The sequence below is a fragment of the Thunnus albacares genome, chromosome 9 (genome assembly GCF_914725855.1).
Source record: "Thunnus albacares chromosome 9, fThuAlb1.1, whole genome shotgun sequence".
Taxonomy (NCBI): domain Eukaryota; kingdom Metazoa; phylum Chordata; class Actinopteri; order Scombriformes; family Scombridae; genus Thunnus; species Thunnus albacares.
This window is the reverse complement of record NC_058114.1, coordinates 22,344,825-22,370,552: the sequence shown is the minus strand read 5'-3', so window position 1 is coordinate 22,370,552 and position 25,728 is coordinate 22,344,825. Positions and strand designations below refer to the sequence as shown.

The 25,728-nt window shown below is 42.6% G+C and overlaps 1 protein-coding gene across 2 annotated transcripts; it reads left to right on the top strand.

Moving 5' to 3' along the window:
- The first annotated feature begins 546 nt into the window (after positions 1 to 546).
- On the top strand, positions 547 to 24,084 carry rgl1 (ral guanine nucleotide dissociation stimulator-like 1). Of its 2 annotated transcripts, none has more exons than XM_044361390.1 (18): positions 547 to 1,119; positions 14,309 to 14,419; positions 16,296 to 16,504; positions 16,614 to 16,682; positions 16,772 to 16,962; positions 17,076 to 17,200; positions 17,330 to 17,545; positions 17,656 to 17,759; positions 17,930 to 18,014; positions 18,291 to 18,380; positions 18,727 to 18,813; positions 19,114 to 19,146; positions 19,289 to 19,410; positions 19,787 to 19,876; positions 20,077 to 20,260; positions 21,234 to 21,485; positions 21,597 to 21,711; positions 22,152 to 24,084. In XM_044361390.1, exons 1-18 carry the CDS (start codon positions 961 to 963, stop codon positions 22,337 to 22,339), a joined length of 2,430 nt encoding a protein of 809 aa, XP_044217325.1. In that variant the 5' UTR covers positions 547 to 960; the 3' UTR covers positions 22,340 to 24,084. The 2 variants fall into 2 exon arrangements, with proteins under 2 accessions (XP_044217325.1, XP_044217326.1); XM_044361391.1 differs by lacking the exon at positions 547 to 1,119 and adding an exon at positions 11,504 to 11,756.
- Positions 24,085 to 25,728: the final 1,644 nt, after the last annotated feature.

Sequence of the window (25,728 nt, the reverse complement as noted above, 5' to 3'; positions counted from 1 at the left end):
CCAAGCTGTGTTGCTTAACAGAGCTGAATCAGTAACTTTCTGCTCGTCTGAACACATGAACTTAAGTTTAATGGGGAGAAAAAAAAAAATCACGTTTTACACACACAGGACTGCCTCAATAAACTTCTAGTAACAAATCTGAAAAGAACTTTAAGTGGGGAATTTAAAATGACTGTAGAGACAAATTATGGCATAACCCAGCAAAGGCAATGACTCTTAACAATGAGATTTGAAATCTCTGTTTGAACATTTAATGGGTGCATGGGTGGGACATAAATGAGGCCTAAAGTCCATTTATCATGGAAACTATTCGCTATTGTTAGTAATTCTTAGAACCTCTGCCATAACATCCTCCTCTCTATCTCAGCTTTCCTGTCTGTCTTTCCTTTTCTACTCTTCCACAGTCAAACTCTCTTTAGTCAGTGGGTAGTTTTTAAGGGGCCGGGCCACAGCTTTATAACTCCTCCCCCTCTGACTGGGATGAATGTGGGGGGTGAGGGAGAGAAGGAGAAAGAAATAAAGAGAGACAATAGACTTTAATCACTCATGTGGTTGAGAGCTGTTAGCAAGCCAAGCTCCACGCGCGCCAGGAAGGGGAAAAAAAAAGAGAAGAGGGAAAAATAGAAACTGTTTGTGGCAAAGGGGAGAAAAGACAGAAACAGGAAGGGAGAAAACAGTTATAAGAGGAGAGTTATCATCTGTCACACCTCTGAGCTGAAGACAAGTCCAGGAGGAGGTGACAACATCAGCTTCATTCTGGGAAATCAAGAGGAACTCCTGTGGACTCATTCAAAACCAACACATAAATCCTCTTCATCTTGATTCTCACTGGACTACCACAGCTACAACTTTCTACAGATCCTCCTGAAGAACCCTCTAGCCAAACTGCCGTCCAAACTGGAGTATGCCCTGCCATCCCTGCCATCCCTGCCATCCCTGCCGCTGATCCCGGCAGTCAACATGATCTCCCAATGCCCTCTGGCTACCATTCTGCCTTGGCCTACGGGGCCCCAACAGAGCTTTCTCGACCTGGACTGCACCCTGCTGCTGGAAGGGGAAGGGGGTGTTGCCCTACAGAGGTATCAGCCCCGCTACCCAGAGAGCACACCGCACCACTGGGTCAGTACACCGAGTACATGGCAGAGTGATTGTGTCTGTTAGTTGAAATCTGTTTTTATTTCTGGGAAGCACAAGTACTTCCAGTCCTGTTAAACAATGTGGCAGATGTTGGCCCTCGAATGAGTGACCTTCCTGTACCTTATGTTATTTAAAGTGTGTGAGGTGCTGCATTGTTGTTTGGTGTCAAGGGTTTGGTCAGTCTTGATAGATTCAAGAACGGGAATGGGAAGCGAATTGGAAACTGTAAAATGAATACAGCTGAGATTCTAAGAAACCAATTCACTGAGGGAAAAAAGGAAGTATAAACACCGAGAGAGAAGCAGTGAAGAGCAGAGAGATAGGTGGGCTAGGCCTGGTGTTTGTGACTCCTCCAAGGTCTGTTTGTTGGATGTCTGTGGTGATTGTGAGAACGCAGGGAAGAGTAGATAATAAGAAAAGAAAAATACGGAAGGAGATGCTTATGTGTGTGCGTGAGAGAGAAAAGTGACTACAGCTGAAGTGCAAAGCAAATCTGTGGCTGCTCTGGACTCTGGCCAAGCTGGTGGTCACAGCTAAGAGGTTTTGACACTTCCTACATAAACATCTTGCAATGTACAGTAAGTGACGATCATTTTAAGATCAAATAAGTCAAAAACATCCTCCTATTATCAATTTGCTCAACTGAGAATCAGTGATTTGGCTGATTGTCATTTTTCCAGCCATCGTTTCATTTTTTAGTTCCTCTGCTTGACCTCTGCTCAATGAAATTTTATGCAACGAGTCAGAAACACATAGTGCAATGAGTCAAACTAGACAGTAACCTTTGGTGGCACAGACGAGAGGACAGCTGACCTCTTGTGAAAGACAGTAATTCACATTCACTGTTACTACCGCTTATTGGTCACTTACTTGTCTGTGTCTGTGTGTGTGTGTGTGTGTGTGTGTGTGTGTGTGTGTGTGTGTGTGTGTGTGTGTGTGTGTGTTTGAGAGAGTACCAATTTGCTGATTGGTCAGAGCCTTCACAGTAAAGGCATTACTCACCTTACTTCAGAACCCAACCAGAGCTAAAACTGGAGTGACAGAAGTGTTGCTCATGTTACTTTTCATGTCAGCGCACACACGTTTTTGTTTATTTACTTTTCTTTTCAATTCTTGTCTGAGGCCGCAGATTCCTGCGTGTGTGATTACCAGAAAACAACCTGCAGCGACGGCTTATTCCAGCTTAGTTGTGGCTAATTGTTTGCATGTGCGCACTTGTGGTAATGAGGCCAAAGTGAAAATATTTTTTGGTATTTAAATGGCACATTGAGATTTTGTGAGTAGAAATACCAGCCAGCTGAAGTGTCCTTAAAGGATGGGTTCACAGTGTTTCAAGTCTGTCCTAAAACAACTGTCAGATGCCCAAATGAACATTGAAACAGGTTTCTCTTGCTGTAATCATTCTTCCTGTTCATACTGACCATTAAGAGATTCCTTTATAATGCACCTTGAAAGTGCATTTGGAGGAGATCTTCTAATAGCCAGTATGAACAGGAAGAATGATTACAGCAAGGAAAACTTGTTTCAATGTTCATTTGGGCACCTGACTGTTGTTTTAAGAGAGACTTGACAAATTCTGAACCTGCCCTTTAAACAAGACACTGAATGTTCTGTGACAGCAAAAACAACAAAATCCCAACCGGTTTCAATTTAGTACCTCATTACTCTGTTATTACTGTTGAGAAATGTTTTCAATAAGTGATGAATTTCACTTTAATCCAATGCCAGTTGCAATCTGTCAGCGTGTGTGTGTCAGTGTTTTGAATGTTTGGAGATCATCCTCCTTGTCGCCTATCTGACATCCTGGTTGACGTGTCCTCCCAGCTCAGAGGACTGTTTCCACCAATTGTTTCCATGGGTAAGGAGACTGGAGGTTAACTTGCACACACTCACACACTCCGAGTGTCACAGCCAAAGCGAGGCTCAGCTTACACGCATCAACTCTGTGTGTCAGGAGCTCAGCAGTCCTTGTGACTGTTTTTACAGTATTGAGTTTGCACAGCTGGGCGAGGGGGCAATAAGGGCACGTAGGGTTAAACGGTTTCAATAAAATTATGTAAGAATAAAAAAAAGAAAATCATCAGTGGCTATAATCATTAAACTTACCCGTAATAAAAAGCAATAATTGCATAACCTTTCCACATGTCCGTCATACTGGCTTTGATTGGCTTGGGTTGGCTTGGAGGGCGGAGACTTTGCCTTAACGGCTCTCAGGTGTTTCATTCCTCACTTGTCAGCTCACTTTGTCCCCAACTTAAGGAGGTTATGAAACCATGCCAATCATAAAGTCAGTGATTGGACTGACTGATGTAATCATCTAGCTGAACGATTATAGACAGCTGTCAGGTCCACAGTTCAGATCAGAGGCGAGGGAGGAGTGCTGAGGTGTCAGCCATTATCAGCAGAGGACAACAAGACTCCCACATGAGCACACATGGTCATATAAGCAGAGGGAACATAGAGATTAAGGGGAAGATATAGCAACTGAAACTGATGACATCTTTTAAACATCATAATCCAGACATCAGAGGATATGTCAAAAGACTAAGTGACACAGGACATGACCGGGTTTAAACTCAACTGCACAGAAGCGGGAGTGTTGACGACTGCATACGTCTCAGTGGGTTATCACAGTACATTTTACTGCTCTAACTGCATTTTAGAAGTCTGCAGGGTTCTTTTCTACTGTTCTCTCTCTGTCAGTGATAGGGCAATGTAATCAAGCTGCAGGCCGATCAATAAAAAGCTCCAGTAGAGGGAATATTAACAGTGCCCTCACACCCGTTGGCTCACAGTAACCAGCAGGATAGTTCAATAACCTCAGCAGGTTGTTTGCTATAAATGCAGAAGTGACTGTTTGCAGGGAAAACGGGGACAAAGGAAGAGGGGGATGGAGAATTTCGATGATGGCGTGTTTTCCATTGAAAAAAAATAAGAAAGCTGAGTTAGCACTCTTCCTTCCTCTTTCTTCTTTGTTGAACAGAGAAGTGCACGTTTTCGGCTGATGCTCAGTGACGTCTCAGTGTTTCCATTCCTGAAGTTTGGATTCGTGTTCGTCATGTGTTTTGATGACTCGTCAACACGATTTCAACAGTTAAGGGTTTCATTCATCCAGCTAAGACTAGTTCTATGACTGGTATGATGTTCCATACCTTTCACTTTTACAAGTATCTCCATAATTTTTACAAAATGTCAATACATTTTACAACAATATATCTTGATTATCCCAGTAAGCACTGACAATATAAGACACAAGTGGAGGGAGTTTAATGTTCTTCAGTTCACTCATATCTGTACATTCATTTTTCTCTAATTGCACAATTCACAAACTACCAGACCTCTTTCTTCTCCAAAATCCAGGTCTCCGTCATCTTTTTATTCAGTCGACCACGTAAGATGCTGTTTACACACTTGGGTGACCCCCAGGCAGGTCAAGTTGTCTTGTTGCCTGCAGCTCTGTCGTGGTTCATATTGTGACTTTGGGCCTAATTAGGTCACATAATAGGACTAGTGTGAAAAATCAATTCTTCAGGCATTGTCCATGTCCCCCGCACGTCCATCTCAGAGCAACAAACACCACAGGAGCAGCTCGCTCAACTGGGGCAGAAACTCATCATACCATATGGAGATGGGTGTGTATTATGCTGTGGTCTGTGTGTGTGTGTGTGTGTGTGTGTGTGTGTTTAGGTGTGGGTTGAGCACTGGCAGGAGGCAGGAGGCAATATGTGCAGCAGCAGTCTTTGATTTGGTTTGGTTTTCATGGTTTGGCAGCTTGGTGACTTTGTGTCTGCATGTGTCTGGGGCAAGATGCCCCCCATCAAACAAACACACACGCACGCACGCGCACACACACACACATACACACACACACACACACACACACAATTCTCTACTCCTTTTCCCGCTCAGGCAGTGCATGCAGTATTAGCCAGGACGCATGACTAGGATCAAGCTGGCATTGTGATGTGTGCATTATTGTGTGTGTGTGTGTGTGTGTGTGTGTGTGTGTGTGTGGCATTAGTGTGTAAAACTGCTTATTAATATAAGTAGTCAGCACATAATTAAGATAGCAGATAATTAACTTTAATAACTCTGCTAAGATCAAACACTATGATAAATACACTAACTTTTGTTCAGAAAAGAGTACAAATATTTGTATCTTATTTTAACTTTACACAGTATGTGATGTGTCCATATTGCTCTGTCAGAGTAAATATCTTCCTATGTTTTGTTGTTATGGCAACAGCAGTTCTGTTAATGCTTGTTTATGTGCTACAGTACAGCTACTGCCTCTTTTTTTTGTAGCAGCCCCAGTCTGTGTTGTGTTCGTCACTTAGCGCAGTTTCATTTCCTACAATACACATGCTTCACACTTCAATTTAACACGTACAGAGCTGCAGACGGCAGCATAATATTATAATATAGAATTAAATTCAGTGCCAGAAATTAGATGAAAGGAACCTTTAATTAAACCTTCATTGTGATATTTCTTTCTTACAGTATAGTCAGAACAAACAAAACAAATAGTCTGATGGTTAGAGTAACTTTCTGATGTAATGTATTTGCAGTCTTGCTGTGTAGTTTTCTGGTTTTCTGGTGTGATTTCAGGTTTTGGTGTGGCAGCAGTTCTCACCAGAGTGTTACCAGTTTCATGCATACTGTGTGTTGTTTTTGTTGCATATGTGACAACTTAGGGTAGCATGTATCTGTTGGGCAACAGATGGTCCTTCTCTCATTAGCAGGGGGTCAGACAGACAACCGAGCCAGTCCAGACTGATTCATTCAAGGCTTAGCAAGGCTTAGATCTGGGGGGGGTGGGTCAGAGTTGGGGCCCTGGAAGGGGGGTTGTGTGTGTGTGTGTGTGTGTGTGTGTGCTGCATGGGTCTAATTTATCGTAACTCTTCTAAATGCAGGGACACCTGAAAGCACCTTAACAACCAGCATACCATCTGAGTCATCATAGCTCCAGAGTGGATTATCTCAGCTTTAGTACAACAGTCCAACTGAAAAAAACAAGTCTATTGTACAATTTCATTTAGCTAAAACATCTTTGCACATAAACATGATTAAGTGCAAATGAAACTCAGAGAAACTTTCCTTGAAGTGTGTGCTGGTTGTGAAGGGTCAGCTGTGATCTTAATGTCGCGTGTGAAGGGGGAGGGGTCTCTGTCTGAAGCTCTGGACTTTACTGGAAACTAAAATGATGTCACCCATCCAGAGAGAGGAGAGAGAAAAAGAGAGAGAGAGAGAGCTCAACAACAGCAAGGACAATAGATCTGAGGGGAGCAGAGACATGACATAAGAGAAGAGGGAGAGGGAAGGAGAGAGGCAGAGACGGAGCTTTAATGTGATTGCTTGAACAAAGGGTTCACTTGACCAAAGAAGAGACAGAAACAGACAAAGAGAGAAAAAGAAAATGCAGCTGTGTGTGTGTGTGTTATGAGACGTGACCTGGCGTGTCCTCATCCATCTGTGTTTTCACAAATGAATCAACAGACATGTGCATGTACAGAGTGTATTGCCAGTGCTTTACTGCTCTTAAATTACCTTTTTTAAAACTTTGACTGCACAGCTTTTCTGTTTTATTGAGTTATAGAAGATCACCCTGACCCCACACCATAAATCCAACCTGGTGTTGCTGAAGCCTCTGGTGACTATGGATAAACAAGGTGGTTTATGAACTCTGCCCTCTACTGGGCAGTATGCTGTGGAAACACAAACCAACCAACCAACCACACGCAAACATACAGTGAAAGTAAGCGTGATAAGTACATTTAACCCATGTGCACACATACGATACAAGCTCTGCTCTCAAAAGCTGGAAAAAGGCACAAACAAGAACAGAGCATGACCTGACTGCATGTTTTTTACTCTCACATTCAGTCCTCATATGGTAGCAGGAAAGCTTCTAAATTTTACGCAATGACTTTTTCCACTGGAGAGTTTGGCTCCAGTCACCGCTGATACTCCTCTCACTGGATGAAATGATGAGTCTCTCCAGCACAAAAAAACTAAAGCAGGACATCTCTTTCCAGCCTGAAATAAGAAATCACTCTTTCTCTGGAAGCCGGTGTGAGATGCTCCTGTTGCATCACGCTTGTCTCTCTGCCAGTATGGATCCTCTCAGTTTATGACTGTACTGTGAACTCTTCCCCTCTCCATCTTCCTCTCTACGTCACACACAGAGTAGAGATAATGTCCTTTCAAGTTAATCTCTACAGTGTCCTCCACTTTCTCTGATACATGACCTTCTTATCTTGGATGTTAACACTGACATTACACATGGTGCCCAAGAGCCAATTATTGACCTCTGTGTGTTTGTGAGCAAGCAAAAATGTGTGTGTATTGTGATCTCTGGTAGATTTCGGTCTACCCTGCTCCATCTGCTTGCATCAAGAATCCCCTGTTTTTTTTACACCTCTCCTCTCCTCTCCTCACTTCTCCTCTCCTTTCCTCTCCTCTCTTCTCCTCTCCTCTCCTCTTCTCTCCTCTCCTCTCCTCTTCTCTCCTTCTTATTGGTCTGCTTTTACGACCATGCTCCAGGCCAGAGAGGCTCCCCAGCCAGTCAGGTATGAGGACAGCAGCCTCGCTGGAGTCAGGAGGCTGGAGGCAGGAAGTGGGAGATTTCCTGGAATGTGCGTTTTTCCCCACAGTGGTGCAATAACAGTACGAGCTGCACTCCTCCTGTTTTTGTCCCCTTTCTGTCTGTACTGTAGCTGCCTGTACTGACTGTGTGGAACAGAGAGAAGAGCATACTTGGGGAGCTAAATAATGGCAGGAACCTATTATATAAAAAAAACTGTTTTGCCCCATCAAGGGCTTTCCTAAATTCCATAATGTCATTAGTCTTCGAAGTAGAAAGTAAAACTTGGTGTGAGGCTCTATTAGATTGCAGGAATATCATGTGTTATTTCTATCAGCCTTTCAAACATAACAATGTTCACCTTTATCACATTCTGTTTAACTTTTACATTCAAACTAGTGGCAATGTGATGTACAGATTTCTAAAGATAGATGTTGGGTTTAATTAAAGATCAGACGTAAGTCGGAAATATAAGGATGTGATACTTAGTGGTGAAAAGTACACTTTCACTCTGTTTGGGTATTTCCATTTTATCCTACTGTACTTTATTGCTTGGGTATTTCCATTCTATCCTACTGTACTATACAGCTGTTTACTAACTGTATACTTCTATATTATTCAAATATTGCACTTTTTGCTCCACTAAATCCATTTGACAGCTGTAGTTACTAATTGAAAATGTAATACTGTAGTTAAAATTACTTCCACTTTGAACAGTTACAACATTGAAGTGCTGATTATATGTTAATGAATCAATAATAATAATCCAATATAATTAATATATTATAATATGACACTCTGACAGGGCGAGTGCTTATACTTTCGATGATAAAAGTTTTACTTTTACAACATTTTACATTTGCAGGCCTTTTACTTGTAATGGAGTATTTTTTACAGTGTGGTATTACTATTTGTACTTAGGTGAAGGGTCTGAATACGTCTTCCACAACTGGTGAGATTCAATTTGAGTGTCACTGCTGTGAGATAAACACATTTAAGTGTCAGGTTTTGAAGTGTTGAAATCCCAGATCAATAAGCACTGAATTAGACAGTGCCAGACAAGCCTTGCATGGCTGTGCACCTGAAATATTTAACTATAATACTTTTGCATTAAAATAACTTGGTCTCAGCTGTGTAAGAAACAATATTAACATAGATCCTGTGTCATTTTATGTAAGATTCAGCATTCATAGACTTGATGAGACTTGCAATTTGACTTCAACTTAAAGGAATAATTGAACATTTTGTTAAATATGGTTCGGGGTCTCCACTGGCAACCTCATGGTGACTCCAGGAAGTCATTGCACCTGGTCAAGCATCAAACTGTAAAAGTAAAACCTGTCATTTTTACACTTCCATTTTTGTATGGATGAAAGAAACCAGATATAAGTTGTTAACTAGCGAGCTTTAGAGGTGCTTGTAGGCGGATTTTGTTACCTTTAGACAGAGCCAGGCTAGCTGTTTCCAGTCTTTCTTTATAAGCTAAGCTAACTGCCTGCTAGCTGTAGCTTCATATTTAGCATGCAGACATGACAGTGTATTTCCCAAAATGTTTGACTGATGAAATTATTGGATTTGGCCTAAGGGACTTGGGACTCGACTTGGATTTGGACTAAGCTCTGACATTCACTGAAGCCTGGCCTCCTATGCCTCTGTAGAACCTTAAACTACAAAAAAGGCCCAAGAATATTTTCCGAGTCCCTTTTTGATGCTAATACCAGCTTACAAATACTACTTTAATGGACCTGGATCCCAGAGAGAGAGAATACATTTCTCATTTTGATCTCAAGTTGAAAGATTTGTGTACTTGTCTGCTCATCCATCAGACCGAGCAGCTGCTGTCACATTTGTCAGACGTCTTGTTTGCGTTGAGATATGACATCACTCCCACTGTGAGACCAACACTCAAATCCCCCAGAGCAGAGCTAAGGTTGTGTGGGGTCATAACCTTCCCACTGCCCCTCTGGGCTTCCCAGAGCTCCAGAGACCCAAGTGGACACCGGGGCAGCTCGGCCTGGGAACTGGAGCCCGGCCAGATATACAGCCTGAACAGAAAAACTGAGAAAACACGATCACACACAGAGATACAATGACGAAGACATACACCGGGCTTCCCTGGCCTCTTAGTGGCCTCTTGCTTTCCAAGCAAAGCTCAGAGGGAGCAATGATGCCAACAGCGAGGACCTTGTGTGTGTGTGTGTGTGTGTGTGTGTGCACCCTACTTGGCAGCGTGGTGTGTGACAGCCAGTGACGCTGAGTGTGACGTTGGGGTTATAGGAGCCAGAGGAGTGGGTAGGCATATCACATACACATACATGAAAAGGGGGCTGCAGCAGATCCAGCATCTCACCCACTGAGCCAGATGACAATACACATCATAAGGTCCCCTCTGTCTCACGACAGTCCTTATGACTCTGGATCATTTCATCAGCCGACTAAATGGACTTGTAAATGAAAGACTCAGTGCTTGCTCACATTTGATATATGTTTACAATACAACAAAGACCCCTCACAAAGTCAATGCTTGATTCATATCTTCCCGTTTATTCACACAAGTAGGCTGTTTGAGTACGTGTGCAGGCACATTCACAGTGGAACAGTGTTGCCCATTCTCCTCTCCTGTCACTGACAATGCACAGTGCTGGTGACGGCATCTACGGCCTTCCTTGAATTGTCCCACGCAGGGAGCATGAGGAGGCCGCAGCTGCTTCACACACAGGACATCCAGGGCCAGCGGTGCATCATATCATCCACACATATGAAATCTGTGCATTAATGTACGTTAATCTACATGTTAATGGTCGCTAGTGTATAGAAATAAATAACCAGGTGTGTAAAATACAGCCATAAAACTACAGGGTTAAGTAATAACTCAAAGATGTCTCTGAACTAAACTCTTTTTCTTTTGTTAATATTTTTCCCTTCGCTTTGTGTATTGTATGTTTGTTGTTTTCTTTTTTGGGTGTGAATAAGGAGGGCATGGATGTCAGGATGTAGGATTTTTTATGTTTTGATGTTTTTTGAGGGGTTGTGATCCTGAAAGACTAAAAAAAGCAACAAAAAAAAAAGCAACAAAACTACGCTAAACTAAACATAACTCTTTAACTCAACTAAAATAAGATAAAATAGTTGACTAAAGCATGCAAGCTTAAACTGAAAATGTTCATACATCATAAAGGAAATAACTACCTGCTTGGTGCTATAGAGGCTTTTTTTCTTTCTTCATGGCACCAGAAACTTCTCTAATGGTCAGACAATTTTATGTTTTCAAGGACAGGTGTTGTAAATAAAGTTATCAGACAGCTTACACATAAAACAGAAAACAAAAACATGAATGCTATTTGTTAGAAACACCCCATAGATTTCTGTATTTTTCTCATTATAATAGGTGACACAAAAATTACAAACAAATATAAAAACCACAAAAGCATAAAAGCAATAACTGTAAGAAAAAATCTGATATACTTTTTTTCTTTTACAACTGAAATAAAAGAATGAAAGATTTGTGTTAATTTTATGTTGTATCAATCAAATCAATCATTTTTTCCTACAATACTCCAAAAAAACAAAAGACTAACAACACCCAAAAACCTATTTTAAAACTCTTACATGTTCCATGATTGTCATTAGAGACGGATTTATGATTCATGTGTAGTGGTGTGTTGCGCAAACAGGAATCACAACTGCGTCTGAGCGCACACATTGTTGTCACTGATGAAATTCGGACAAAAAGAGAGGAGGAGTTTGAACCGGACTGTTGTGAGTGCAAGTAGGAGGAGTTTGGTCATTCAGTAGAAGAGGGGAGCGCTTACTGACAGACAGAGAAGGAGGATTTGGACTTTGGAGAGGAACGACCGTGTGTGCGTGTGTGGTGAAGGGGAAGAATTTTTTTTTTTCTTTCAGCGTGGATCTGGGATTTTTAAAAGAAAGGACACATCTTCTTCTCTCTCATTGGCGGATTATTCCCGAGCTCTGATGCTATCCACGGATCATGAAAGAAACGCTCACCATGAAATTCGCCTGGAAAACTAAAATGGTAAAAACCAAAACAAAAAAAAAACTCTCATCGTTTTCCATCCTCTGCTGTGTTGTTGAGTTTGTGGTTTTGAAGTCAGCTTTGAGAGAGAGAGAGAGAGGGGGGGGGGGGGGCTGGAGAGGGAAGTGGGGAGGGGGGGGGGGGGGGTGCTTGGGAAAGTAGCGGATAAAGGGGAAAAGAAGAAGAGGAGGAGGAGGAGGGGGGACACAGTTGAACATTGAGTTTTAATTGTTTTCACACCCGTCTGTTGTGGCGCAGGACTTTAAATCCAGTTTAACCTACATTGCTGGTGCGTAAAGATGTCACGCAAAGTTTGGAAACGTGGGGAAGAAGGGGGGCGGAGGGGGGGTGGAGGGATAAAATAAAAATCCCTTGTCGGCTCCGCCAGAATATGAACTCGATCCCGTCAGCTTTCCCCTCCCTGATGATGGATATGAAAACTTTTGTCTGGGGGCCCGCAGTGAAACAGAGAGGGAACAATCGGCGAGGCCCCGGGGCCATCGCTGTCTCTCCGCGGGTCCCAGCTGCGTCCAGGCGAGGAAAGCACAAAAAAGCAACAGATCAGCGCCAAAGATTTAACACAACCGCTGTTGTTGTTATCTTGGGAGTATTGTTTCACTCACAGCTGATAGGCTGATAGGCAGATTAGCACTATTTGAGCAGAGATAGTGTACTATTTGCCTCCCTGCTCTCCTTACTCTGCACATTTTAAGCATCTTCTGCGGAAGCATCCAAGTTAGTGCAGAGAGTAAACAACTCATCTCCTGTTTACACCTCACCCAGAGTCATTTGATATACTGCGTTCTCTGTAAACTAATTCCTATCCGCTGATATCTCTGTTAAATTCACAACGAATCTGTATAAGACTTACTACATCCTCTCCTCTCTGGTGAATAGAAATACTCTAACCGACTGTATAGGTTTTCCATTTTCATGCAAGCTCATGGAACTTTGCCTCACAATAAGCCCCAAACTTGGTGCACAAAGCGAGCAGAGCTTTTTTAAACCCCGCTCTGAAAAACATCTCCAGCTCTCTGGCTGACAAAAAAGCAGGCTGTGTGTGCAGACTGTGAACTCAGCAGCCCGGGCCGGCCAGCGCAGAGACCTCCCTCTATTGTTTTGGGAGTGTGTGGACTGCATGACTCATTCACTGATGTATTTATCTGTCTCTGCGCCAGCCAGCCGGCAGCCAGCGGCTAAAGTGAGAGAGAGGCAGAAAGACGTGTTGCTGACCATGAAGACAAGATGCTGAACAGGGCAGGGAGCAGAAAGGATGGCAGAGTGTAACATGAACATCACAGACATGCTCGCTGTTTTCATCTGTCCTTTTATTTTTTAAACTCCTCCTCTCCCTTTCTCTCTCTTTGTCTTTTTTTTTTGTTTGGAACCTTCTTTTCATTTCTGCATCACTTGCTTCTGTTCAAACCCAAACACGACTCTGATGCAGGCCCAGTCATGGCTGAGTGCCACCGGCCTCCAGGACTGACCATTGAGCCTGTTAATGGCGACTTTGACCCTTGACCCCCTTTTTTTTTTCCTGGCATCCCGTCTGTTTGGGGAGAGTTTGGACTTTGCCATTGAGCTGTATAAATGAAAGTGGGGACAAGTGAGAGTGATCTTGGCTGCCGCTGCCTGTGTGTGAGGACTTGGCCATAATACTGCATGCGTGGTGTTTATATTTGGCCAGTCTCGCTCCTTCACTGTCTCCCTGCCTCTGTTTTTGTCTCTGTCTCCGTATGTTGATCTCTCAGCAGATCCCAGTCTCTGTTTGCGCACACTCTGAGCAGGAGTTTTATATTTTGATTTCACTCCGCTCCCTCTGTTTGTTTATATGCTCTGCTGTTTGTCAGTGATTTACAACCAGAGACAGACATAGTGCATATGGACTCCTACATCAGGATGAGCATGAATCCACTTTGTCTTATGGCTTTATTTAAGTGGTTGTTGTGCTCTGGAGGCACAAATTTGTAATCAAGCTCTCTTGGCTTGTATTAGCCGTACAAACAGACAAAGACATATCAACAGAAAGAAAGAAAAAAAAAAAAGTGATGCAAATCTCCTGTTTTGTTGCGTAGGGGTTCGTTTGAGAGACTTCATCCATTCTGGCTCTTATCTCCAGCTTTTCTGAGCTCCAGGAAAGCTGCCCAGCTCTGACTTCAGCTCCAGAGAGACAGGGACACAGTGAAAGAGATGGATAGGGAATAAAAGAGGGAGTAAAGACGGGGAGAGAGGGAGGGAGGCCTGGCAGGCTGCAGTGTTGGGGGTTGGGGAGTTGGTCATTCTTGATGTTTTACTGCACTTCAGTCCTTGTTTGAGTGCCGTGGTTGTGGTTCTGTGTTTTTTTTCAGATTCTTCCTTCTGCTTTTTTTGAAGAGGTTTCAGAAAAGTGAATTCCCATTCTGCTAAAACCATCAAAATAACACTTTTTTTTTTGTTGAAGTTAGCACTGCAGCCTTTTAGTTATTTACAGGAAACTGTTTAATCTCCTCTCCTCTTCCTCTCCTCTCCTCTCTGGGTTTCTAACTGTTTTCCCTCTTATTCCCTCCATGCAGAGCTCGGTGCAGGACTGGGGGGAGGAAGTTGAGGAAGGAGCCATCTACAATGTGACACTGAAGAGGGTTCAGATTCAGCAAGCGGCCAACAAGGGAGCAAGATGGCTGGGGGTGAGTAGGCCCGTCTGATCTCTCACGCTGTGACAGAATCACAGCTGACGAAGCTTTTTCAAAGAGGAGACGAGTCCAGCTCCAAAACCACAGCGAAGCAAATTACACATATGAAAACCTGATACTTTTTCCACTCTCTTAACCTGTTGCAGTGCAAAATGTGAACTGCAGATTTTTTTTTATTCCAAGTGGAAAAGTCTTGGAATGTATCATGTGTAGATGGTTTATAAGAGAAATCCAGTTAGTTGTGCGCTTAAAACAAAAAAAATATCGAATTGTTCTATTGTTTGAAGCAGGCTGTGTTATGCAATTGTGGGGCATCTCTCAGCATTGTGCTCACTCGGGAGAAGGCTGTTGTTTTAACATTTGAGCTATAAATCCTCCAGTATAGACAACACCTTTTTAACTGCCTGCTGAAAATCAACAGTTTCACCAGACCTGCACTGTTTAGCCAAAGCATGTGATTTCCTGACTTTCTTGGCTGCCAACAAAAAACTCCTCAGTCCCCCTGTGCAGCAGTGTTTTATAAAACGCTGCTATGACAAAAAAAAGGGGGGTATTAAAGGCTTTTCCTTGAGTTGTGCATTTTTGTCAGTGCACACAAGGTATCGCTGTTTATATCAGCATAATAAGATGTTACACAGTGTATTATTATTCTGCACTGAACAGCCAATTAGGTGGGCATTATGTTTAAGTTTGTATTATGAGTTTTTCTCAGAATCAACTGCAAGAATGCACGAACTTCACAATTAAAAACAAATATATGGTTAGAAATCAAGGAAGGGTTTTCCCAAGAAAGATCCGAATCTTGTTTTGTTTGTTTTTTTGTATCGCTGTTTGTAGCTCTCTTTGTGCTTGACATGGGGGATGGGGATTTACACATGAAAGACGAAATAGATAACAGCTCTGAGGCTTTAAGACTGTATTGATATATTGACGACTGTATCCGCTGCCAACTGTATTAGAGCTAATTAAAACAGTGTGTGTACTTGACACAGTGCTGTCTATTGAGTAGTGAGAGCTCCCTTTTGAGACAGTATATTTACTATAACAGTCAATTGTCAGTGAACAAGAGCAATTACAGTCAGTGCAGTTGTACACTGATGTGTTGTTTACAGGATTGTAGTGTATTTACTTGCAAAGTCAATGCATTTCTAATTAATTGTGAACTGTAGAATCTAAGCTTGTGTTTGTGTGTGTGACTGGACAGCGGGGTCACCTCAAAGTGATAAATAATCGTATTTCTTGTGCGCGTTGAGCTGTTATCAGACGGGAGTGGTGGGAGAACTTGGCTCTGCTGCTGCTGTCCTCCTCTCTGTCTGGAGGGATGGTGGAGGAGGGGCCATGCTGTGATTAAAAGCAGATTGGAGCGTTTCCTGTTGTAGCGTGCTAACTTCACCAAGGTCTCTCTCTCTCTCTCTCTCTCCCCGTCTGTGCCACCTCTTGTACGACTCTCTCCCCGCCCGTTTTGTAACTGCTCATTCTCACCCTGTAGACACAATAGTCGGACACATCTGGATAAATCAGAATTAAATATAGGTCGTGATTGTCTTCCAACTTTTTTTTTTGGTCTTCCGTTGAGTTGCTTCACTCGCTTAATTTCATTAAAGCTTGAAACTTACTCCTAATCTATTCCTTATATGATTTTATGTTTTCTTATTGACTATGAAAGATAAAAAACAAAGCAACCTGACATGCTATGAGTATAAATATATCATCACATGCATCCAAAACCAAAGAAAGCCAGGAAAGGCTCAGGAAGCACAAGTCAAATCCCTGCAATACATTATAGTACTGCTCAGTTCAATTCACACTAGTCTGTGAAAATATAACAGTGTGAAAATATGTGTTTGTGTGTGTGTGTGTGTGCGATTAGGCGGAGGGGGACCGTCTGCCTCCTGGTCACACAGTGAGCCAGCTGGAGACCTGCAAAATCCGAAGTATTCGTGCTGGAACACTGGAGCGTCTGGTGGAGACGTTATTGACGGCATTTGGCGACAATGATCTCACCTACACCTCCATTTTCCTGTCCACCTACAGAGCCTTCACCAGCACACAGACTGTACTGCAGCTCCTGCTAGACAGGTAGGGTTAGACTGAGGTGCTGCATTGCGAAATGGATCTGTAAAGCCACAATAATGTATTGATTTAAAGTGATTTTTTAAAAATGGTTTCTTCATTTTCTCTGCTGCAGGTATGGAAGTGTGGAAGAAAATGACACCAACAGATGCCAAGGCTCTGAAACCAGTGGAGCCATCAGAAAGTGAGATACAGTTTTATTTGTTCTAACTCACCACACCTGTCCTTCCATCAGTGCCAGCTCTCTCAACACTCTCAAAATTATCTCCACAGTGCCTTAGCCTCTATCCTGCGTGCCTGGCTGGACCAGTGTCCTGAAGACTTTCAGGAGCCTCCTGACTACCCCTGTCTTCACAGGCTGATGGACTACCTGCGCAGGGCCCTGCCAGGCTCAGAGGCTCTAAGACGGGCGGAGGGTCTGTTGGAGCAGCTGCAGACTCAGGCTGGAATGGATGACACTGATGGTAAGTATCAAACTTTTGTTTTTACATATTTTATTTGTCATATCATATATTTATTTGTTCATCTCAAGTATCACATTTCCCCTGAGTCAAATGACCTGTTCGCTTTCTTTCAGCTGGTTTCCACGGCAACAGCTCTTTCTGCCTGGGGGAGGAAGAGGAGGTGGAAATCGAAGTCCAGGAGGACTTCCTATCGTTTGACGCCGACCTGGTGGCTGAGCAATTGACCTACATGGATGCAGTAAGTGGAGGGAAATTAGATGGAAACAGGCGGTGTGTGTTGTGCAGGAGGGAAGCATCACGTAGGTCACATCCGTGTGATATGTCGTCAGTGTCGTCATACTAACGTTACCCTGTTATTCTGCTCTAGCTGCTGTTTAAAAAAGTTGTACCCCACCATTGCCTGGGCTCTATCTGGTCTCAGAGGGACAAGAAGCACAACAAACACAGCGCCCCCACCATTCGTGCCACCATCACCCAGTTCAACGCCGTGGCGGCCTGCGTGGTCAGCACGGTGCTGAAACACAGACAGATCAGACCGCATGTCAGAGCGCGGGTCATCCAGCGCTGGATAGACATTGCTCAGGTGAGCAGAGACACACACACACACTCACATACACACACACACACATAAATATATAAAACCTTCACAAATGTTTTACCAAGTTATGACTGACCTTAATTACGTCTTAACAGGAGTGTCGAATACGCAAAAACTTCTCGTCTCTGCGAGCCATTGTGTCTGCACTGCAGTCCAACCCTCTGTACAGACTGAAAAGAGCATGGGCCGCTGTGCACAAGTAAGCCTCAAATCTCTGAACTATGCAGATAATCTCGGCAGGTCTTCATAAAACAATCTGCCCTTTTCGCAGAATTCTACAGGATCTCTTTGATTTTGCCAGTGTAGTGCAGCTGCTTGACATCTCATGCGCAGTATATCCTTTAGCTAACATGAATCTTTGCTTGACAGAGACAGCATGCAGACATTTGAAGAACTGTCGGACATATTCTCAGACCACAACAACTACCTGACCAGCAGAGAGCTACTCATGAGGGTGAGTTCTATCTTCATCATGTGTTTCATACTTGAAGATTGTAACCCTGTGCTTTTGCTCATCCCTGTGGAATCATGAACATGTAAATCCTCAGTAAATGAAAGGATGTTTCCTGTACATTTACGTTTAGCGATCGCCCTCTGAAACAAATTCTGTTATAAAGCGTGTAAATGTTACTTCAAGTGAACTGAGACTTGAGCTAGAAATCCGGGAAACATTCCTTCATCACTGGTTAGAATCTCGAGGACCAAAGCTATTTTTTCGTCTGCCTTACAGGAAGGTACTTCAAAGTTTGCCAGTCTGGAGAGCTGTGCCAAGGAGCACCAGAAACGCACCCACAAGAGACTACAGCTGCAGAAGGAAATGGTGAGACAAAGACTGGCAGACTAAAAGCTTCAGCCACAAACAGATTTTTTTTCAAAGAGAGCTAAAACAGAGCTTTATATTTTTTAACAACACATTCCTCTAAAGCAATGTACTGTAAAGCGAGTCCCTGCCTCTCCAGTATGATGAAGCCACATGCTCAGTTTTGTTTACTCAATGCATTATGTGATGTACTTTTATTAAGCCTGTGTTTTGTTTAACAACCCCGCATTGCCATCTGTGGGGACCACAGTGTGAAAAAATCTCTTTGAACTTTTTGTGGCATCTTAGTGAACTTGCAGTACTTAAAAGTAAATGTTAAAGCAATCAAATAACTGTTTCTCTACAGGGAGCAATGCAAGGAACGATACCGTACTTGGGGACCTTTCTAACTGACCTGACCATGCTGGACACCGCCCTTCCTGACCTAGTAGAGGTAAAAAAAAAATCCTTAACACCTGCTGAATGTGTGTGTGGGTTTGTATGTATGTGCCTGTTTGCACCTGTGTGTGCGTTTCGATATTTGAGAGCATGTGTCTGCGAGTTTGCACAGCTCCGCAGATCTGAGAGTCTGTCTGTGTAACCCGCTGTCAGAAGCTGGGGCGTAAGTTTCCATGAGTGTGTGAGGAATTTTGTCGGTCCATTTTTGGAGTGGTCCACCTAATGCTGTTTGTCTAAGCCGCCACTGGTATGTGATGTCCAGGGTCTGACAGCGTGCTCTTTGTGTCCTCCGCAGGGTGGTCTGATCAACTTTGAGAAGAGACGCAGGGTGAGTGTAGCTGCAAGCGGCGCCTCTTTTTGACACGGTTACACCATGACAATCATCACATGATGAGCTAGGCTCACACATGACACATGTTTGAAGTTGATATGCAAGAGAAGCAAATCTAATTTTAACTTTTTCTCTGCAGGAGTTTGAGGTGATAGCCCAGATCAAGCTGCTCCAGTCGGCCTGTAACAGCTACTGTCTGACTGCGGATCCGGCATTCCTCCGCTGGTTTAAGAGCCAGTTTCAACTCAGTGAGGAAGAAAGGTACAGCTGCTTTACTCAGAATACCTTCTTTCTTGATTGCACCATTATCCATTAGATAACAAGCAAATTAGTGCATGAGGTCATGGTCTGTTGCTTCTATTGTTTACACATACACACGCACAATAGCGCCTTCTTTTTCTCCTTTCTCCTCACTTCTCCCTGCTGTTCTCATGTCATCTCTTTGCTCCCTACTGATCTATTGTACTTGTTATTTTTGCTCTGCGTGCTCTCTTTTCTCCCTCCCTCTCTTGCCCTCTCTGACTTTCTCTTTCCTTGTTTCTTGCTCAAAATTCATGGTTTCCAAAACCACTGGGCACATGTTTTTTGGTAATGTTTTATGATGTTTAAGGTTTGTTATTAATGTTCTCTCTTGCAGCTACGCCTTGTCATGTGAAATTGAAGGTCTCGGTGACAGCAGTCCAACTTCACCCAAACCACGAAAAAGCATGGTGAAGAGGCTCAGCCTGTGAGTACATCCAGAAAATGGATTTGAATAGAACCTAATGGAATAAGGTCTAGTTTGAAATGCCTTTTGAGTGGGCTTGAAATAGTTTTCCTTGGCTTGGATGTGTCACATTGGACATATCACATTGGCATATTCAAGCAGTCTATTGCTGTGACCTATTTACTTTTATAATCTAATAACTGACTTCCTCTACTTTCCAGGCTGTTTCTTGGAACAGACAGTAATGCAGCCAGTTCACCCGTCAGAGAGACGCCGCGCTCGCCTCCTACTGGCAGCTCAGGGGAGAGCATGGACTCTGTCAGCGTGTCCTCTAGTGACTCTAGTAGCCCCTCAGACAGTGAGGGACTCACCCCCACTCACACCTCCGACACCCAGCAAAACAAGGTGGGTTACAACAGTGTGGAAAAGGTTTTCCCTTTGGGCATACGTAGGGACTGTATGAAAGTTATTGGGATGGGGGAAGAGAAAAATAGCAACATCCTTCCTCAAATATCTCAAAATAATAGAACACTATTGAATTGGTATAATGTGCTTTGCTGTTAACAACTTCAAGTGTGCAAAAAATTTAAGATACAATGGAATTTTTTTTTTACACAACTAACTAATCACATAACAGAGGAAGAATTAGCAATTGCCCAAATTATTGCAAACATACAAAAATTTTGGTTGCTGTTTACTGAGCCATTCATTATTTTTGAACTAAGTGTCTGTCACTTTATGTGACATGTTTAACATGTTTGTGACACATTGAAATAGAGAAGGTGGAAGCAACTGTCGGCTAGTGAAAGTGAGAAATGATGCATTCTCTCTGAAGAGATCATGTTAAATTATAATAACATCATAACATATTGATCCTGTTAGCTGTGAGATGATTTTGATGAGAAAAATAGAACCCTAATACAAAAGACACCTAATATGGTAAAATATACTTCTATGGCACACACAAAAGCCATCTTTTTAGTGGAAATATTTGATCTTTAAAAAAAACTTTTTTTCTTTCTTTCTTTCTTTTCTTTTTTTTTTTTCTTACAATAAATCTTGTCAGGCAAGAATAAAATAAAACCAGACTCTGGCTGAGAAGGCCCTCTACTACTACCAAAAATGAATACTGAACTTCCCTCAGCAAAATGGAAAAAAAACCCCATAACTTTTCTGGACTCCTCCCTCCTAATAATTTTCATACTGTCTGTAAGTCAAAATACTGTAATTTGAGGCAAAAGATGAAAAAAAAAGTTCTATTTTGAGTCTTGTCACCTGAGGTTTTTCTTAACCATGTCTGAAGATTAATGATCAGAATATCGTTGAGTGTATTTGTGGAAGTAAGTGATCCGCTTACATTTTTTTCATGTTTCTCCAGCTATCAGAGTCCTCCTCTTGTACTTCACTCCACTCGATGGACACCAGCTCATCGACAGCCAGTGTTTCCATGACCCCTGCATCTCCCTCCCTCCCCGGCCCCCCCTGCACCCACAGACGCTCCATCTCCCTCACTCCCATGTCCCCTAGCTCCCCGAGCCAAACTCCAGCTTATAACACCCAGGCCCAGGACGCATGCATCATAAGAGTCAGTCTGGAGCAGGGAAACGGGAACCTCTACAAGAGTATACTGGTAAATAATTATATGTTTTTGCATACCTGCGTGACTGAGAGGCTACGGACACACATTTTTATAATTTATGTATGACTCCATGACTTCATTTTCTCTCTATTCCCTAAATAGTTGACCAATCAAGACAAGACTCCGGCTGTAATTTCTAGAGCCATGGCGAAGCACAACCTGGAGGTGGAGCCAGAGGAGGGATATGAGCTGGTACAGGTCATCTCTGAAGAAAGAGGTAAAATATGGCTGTACTTTCCGATGGAGACTTACTAGATTTTTTCATGTAGGATCCTCTGGGGTGCTTGATCAGTTTCTATGAGTGTTTTCTCATTATTCAGACAGTTTCACAGAGGTCCCTGGCTACGTGCAGGGCTCTCCAAAAACTTGCAATTGTGCATCATATGTTATTCAATATAGTTCCTAGTCAGATTTACAGTAAATACAGAAAGCAGAAGTCGCAGCATATATGACTAAAACTATGATGAAACACCATCTGTATTTGCAATTCAGCATTTTAATTGTTGTGTATCTTTTCGCAATTGTTGATAATCTTTTCCCAAACTTAATGAATCACAATGACCCATGTATTGACGAGAAGCGTAACAGCTATAACAGCAAGAGCTTAAATCTTACTCACCCTTTCTATTATTTCTCTTCCTTCCTTATTTCTTTCAGAGCTGGTGATTCCAGACAACGCCAATGTCTTTTACGCCATGAACACCTCAGCTAACTTTGACTTCCTCCTGCGGGTGCGAGGCACCGCGGGTCGGCCAGTCCAGCTGCGTAGCCGGTGTAGCTCCACACTCCCTCGCACCCAACAGCGCTCAAGCCTCTCGCTTAGACTCAGCAAGGTCACTCTGTGACCCCGGACTGCAGTGACCCAGCAGTTTGCCCTTACACCACTAACCCAGGACAATACAGGGTGCTGGATTGGATCTTGACTGTTGGGTTTTAGGTGGAGAGATGGATGGAGACTCAAGATGGAACAGATGGACCCCAATGAGTTTTTCACTCTTATCTTGCCAGTTGAGTCTCTTCCTGAACTGTACCACCCCCTCCTGTCTTTTTCAGCCCCTTTCCCAACCCTGATATGGAACAAGGATGTGTAGCGTGACTGCTGTGCCAGTGGGACTTAACTTTTGACTAGTGATGGCTGTGATAGAGTGAAACAGCGACCCCAAGTGGCCTCCACTCTTTACAACCACAGGTTTTTTGCACACGTTATGGGAGCAGCCAAACTCCTGACCTCCAACAGTATTCTGATATTGAAATGAAGTCATTTTCTTGTCATGTGATGTCTGTGTAGCTGAATATCTACTTTTCTGGTAATAGAAGAGTTATGAATGCAGAAGTTCAAAAGTACAGATGGATGATGGAATTGAAGGAGACGTGGACTGAGAGTCCAGTCCTGTTGCCTTTACTGATGAATGAATGGATCCCTGACAGTATTCTGAATGATATTGATCGATTGACAGGAGCTGTGATGTCATTAATGTCCCTAGTCGGTCATGTTTATCTGCCATGTCCGGCTCGTGCACAGTGTGCACAGTGTGTGTGTTCTGCCCCTCTCATATTGTGAGCTGTGTGACGAATGCAGTGTTACATGCATTCTGATTGGTTCCATTACTTGGTTTTAACAAGTCCTTGGCAAATATTGAAATGGCCTTACCTGCCCTATCTTTAGGGTGTAGAGATGCACTTTGTGCTGCTTTCTGATCCAGAAAGATGTTTTATCACATCCTCAGACTTTTTTGGAGAAAAAAAAAGATAAGAGATGTACAAGAACAGAGGAACGGAGGACTTTCTGAAATAGAAAGCACCATGCGAAGTGTCTCAAACTGCATACTTGTACCTCTTTGCCCTTCATTATATGAACTACAGAGTTGCACTTGTCAGTTTGTAGGAGATGCCAGTGGGATGTGAATACAGAAGAATGAGTGAGCCACTCTGTTGGTGGTTTGCTCCCTCTTCACTAAATGAAATACTATTTTTGTTTGTAATTGTTGCTTTTTTTTATATGTTTTTGTAACACAATGCCAGATTGGAGAGTGATAGAAGATTTTTAAGGTAAATGTCGAATGAATTCAGAGTGCCAGGAAAAAAAAAAGCCAGTGCCAGATTTTACTGTGATACATTTGGAAAACTTTAGGGACACTTCACTTCATTAAACACACAAAAAGCCAAACACCTCTTCACACACTAAACTCTCATCTGTTTGTCTCATGGACATCCTCTTCACTTATCACCTGTTATGTAACAGTGACACATACAGATAAACACTTACTGACTGTTTTCCTCCACTCCTGCAGACACTCTAATGTTAGAGTTCTACTATTGTGCCATGATCAAATGTTATTGCAACCGGTTAATGTTCCCTGGATTAAATGAAAATCACTGTGTACCCCACCAAGAAAATGTTACCTTCCCCTTGGGAAAACTGGTTCACTGGTGGACTTGTGATAATGGCCCAATTGGCCCAATCATCTGTCTCCATGCAGCACTTCACTTTAAAGATGTTATGTCATTAAATCACCCTCAGCTCCTATGTTCTTCACTGCCAAAGACTCTTCCTCTACCTGAATGAATAAATAAATTATTATCATTATTATTATGGTTGTCCTGTGTGTTTTTGATTCCCTCCAATCTTTGGAAACCTGGGAAATATAGTTTCTAACATCTGATCATTGCAGTTTCCAGTTTCTGAGCACAGTTCTGTTTTATGCCTGTTGGATGCTTTATGATTTTAAAGTGCATCTATCTGACTACACAACCCTCTTCATCATGTTCTTCTCGCTGCATTGGATAGATAGTGTACTGTGCGTCTTGTCTTTTTACCCTTGCGCTGTGATGGACAACATGCTCGGTCCTGTCAGGTTTGACATTGTCAATAAAAGGACCAGAGGCTGTTCTGGAAAGAGCCCAAGTTATTTTGCTGAGTGGAAGACAATTCTGCTGACTTGAATGCAGCACTCATGACCTTCCTTTCCTGAAAGTGGGTTTGCTGTGCTGGTCACTCTCTTTTCCAGGAATTCAAAGACAAACATGCATTTTTTGTTAGTCAAAGGATTTAAGTTCAAACCCCCAAAGAGACAAAACTTAAAGAAAAAAGATTTTCACCCTCAATCAACACCACAGACATGAGAAATTCTTCTTATCCAGAATATCCAGAGTATGTTAAAATGTACTACTTAAAGTAAATAAAATGAAAGAAAACAAGTGTTTAAGTATGTGTTTTATATATTTGTATATTTCCCAGTAGAATTTGCTTCATTGTTTGAAGAACTCATACAACCAACAGGCACAACAACGACTAAATACAGGTGAAAAAAAAAATATATCAGAGGGCCTTGTAGTGCTCTCATTTCTCAAGCAAACATCTTTCAAAGCAATTACACTGAGAGAGACAAAACAAACCAGAAGAGACCAGTAGAGAGTATTTTCAATGACCAGTGTCGTCCTTTGTATTTGAGCTGCTCTCCTCAGGCTGCAGACATCACAAGGCTCTTTTATGCCGCAAGCTATGAACACTCGCTTGTAAGTGTCTCTTTCTTGCTAATTCCTACATGGAGAGCTACATTATTTGTTTGAAGTATTCATGCACATTTTGTTTTATCCACTTAATGTATCTATTGTTGGGGTGTTACAGGTGGGCCCTTATAGCAGACAAAAAGCAGATTTTTTGATGTCTTGCGAACATCTGCCAGCTAGATTGTGATGCCCTCAAAAATACCGTAGTCTGCACTTGCACTGACAGACTGTCAAGATGGAAATAAACATTGAATGAGCTTTATCTGCTTTGTGGTTGACTATGGACAGCTGGAAGACAGGGTGAGAGTGAGCATGCTTCAACAGGTGGTCTCTCTGCATGAAGTGCTTCTTACGTAAAGGGCAAAGAAAGGTCTCTTCTTCTGTGCGAATAAAGCCTCTTGTCACAGCCATGCAGGTCAAGTACAGGTTACTTGTCTCTTACATCAGGCACAGACAAAACTCCCCCAAACACAAAAAAACTAAAATCAGTTACATATGGGTCTACCATATATTGCTAGAAGTGGAAAAAAACTCAGCGTGTTCCTCATGCGAATCCAAGCGGAAAAAAATGAAATAACATTAAGGTGGGAGGCACATTAAAACTCACCATGGAGCACACAGAACCAGGCAGATAAACATCAGTGAGAAATGCGATATACATAATGCATAAAGATGACTGCAAGAATGCTAATGAGAAACTCAGCAAGACATAAACTCAGCAGCC

Excerpts from the sequence above, each read along its gene's own strand:
- rgl1 (XM_044361390.1), top strand. The coding sequence starts at position 961 with ATGATCTCCCAATGCCCTCTGGCTACCATTCTGCCTTGGCCTACGGGG. Across the intron at positions 17,760-17,929 it reads GCATGGGCCGCTGTGCACAA|AGACAGCATGCAGACATTTG; the intron begins GTAAGCCTCAAA and ends TTTGCTTGACAG. Across the intron at positions 19,877-20,076 it reads ATGGTGAAGAGGCTCAGCCT|GCTGTTTCTTGGAACAGACA; the intron begins GTGAGTACATCC and ends TCTACTTTCCAG.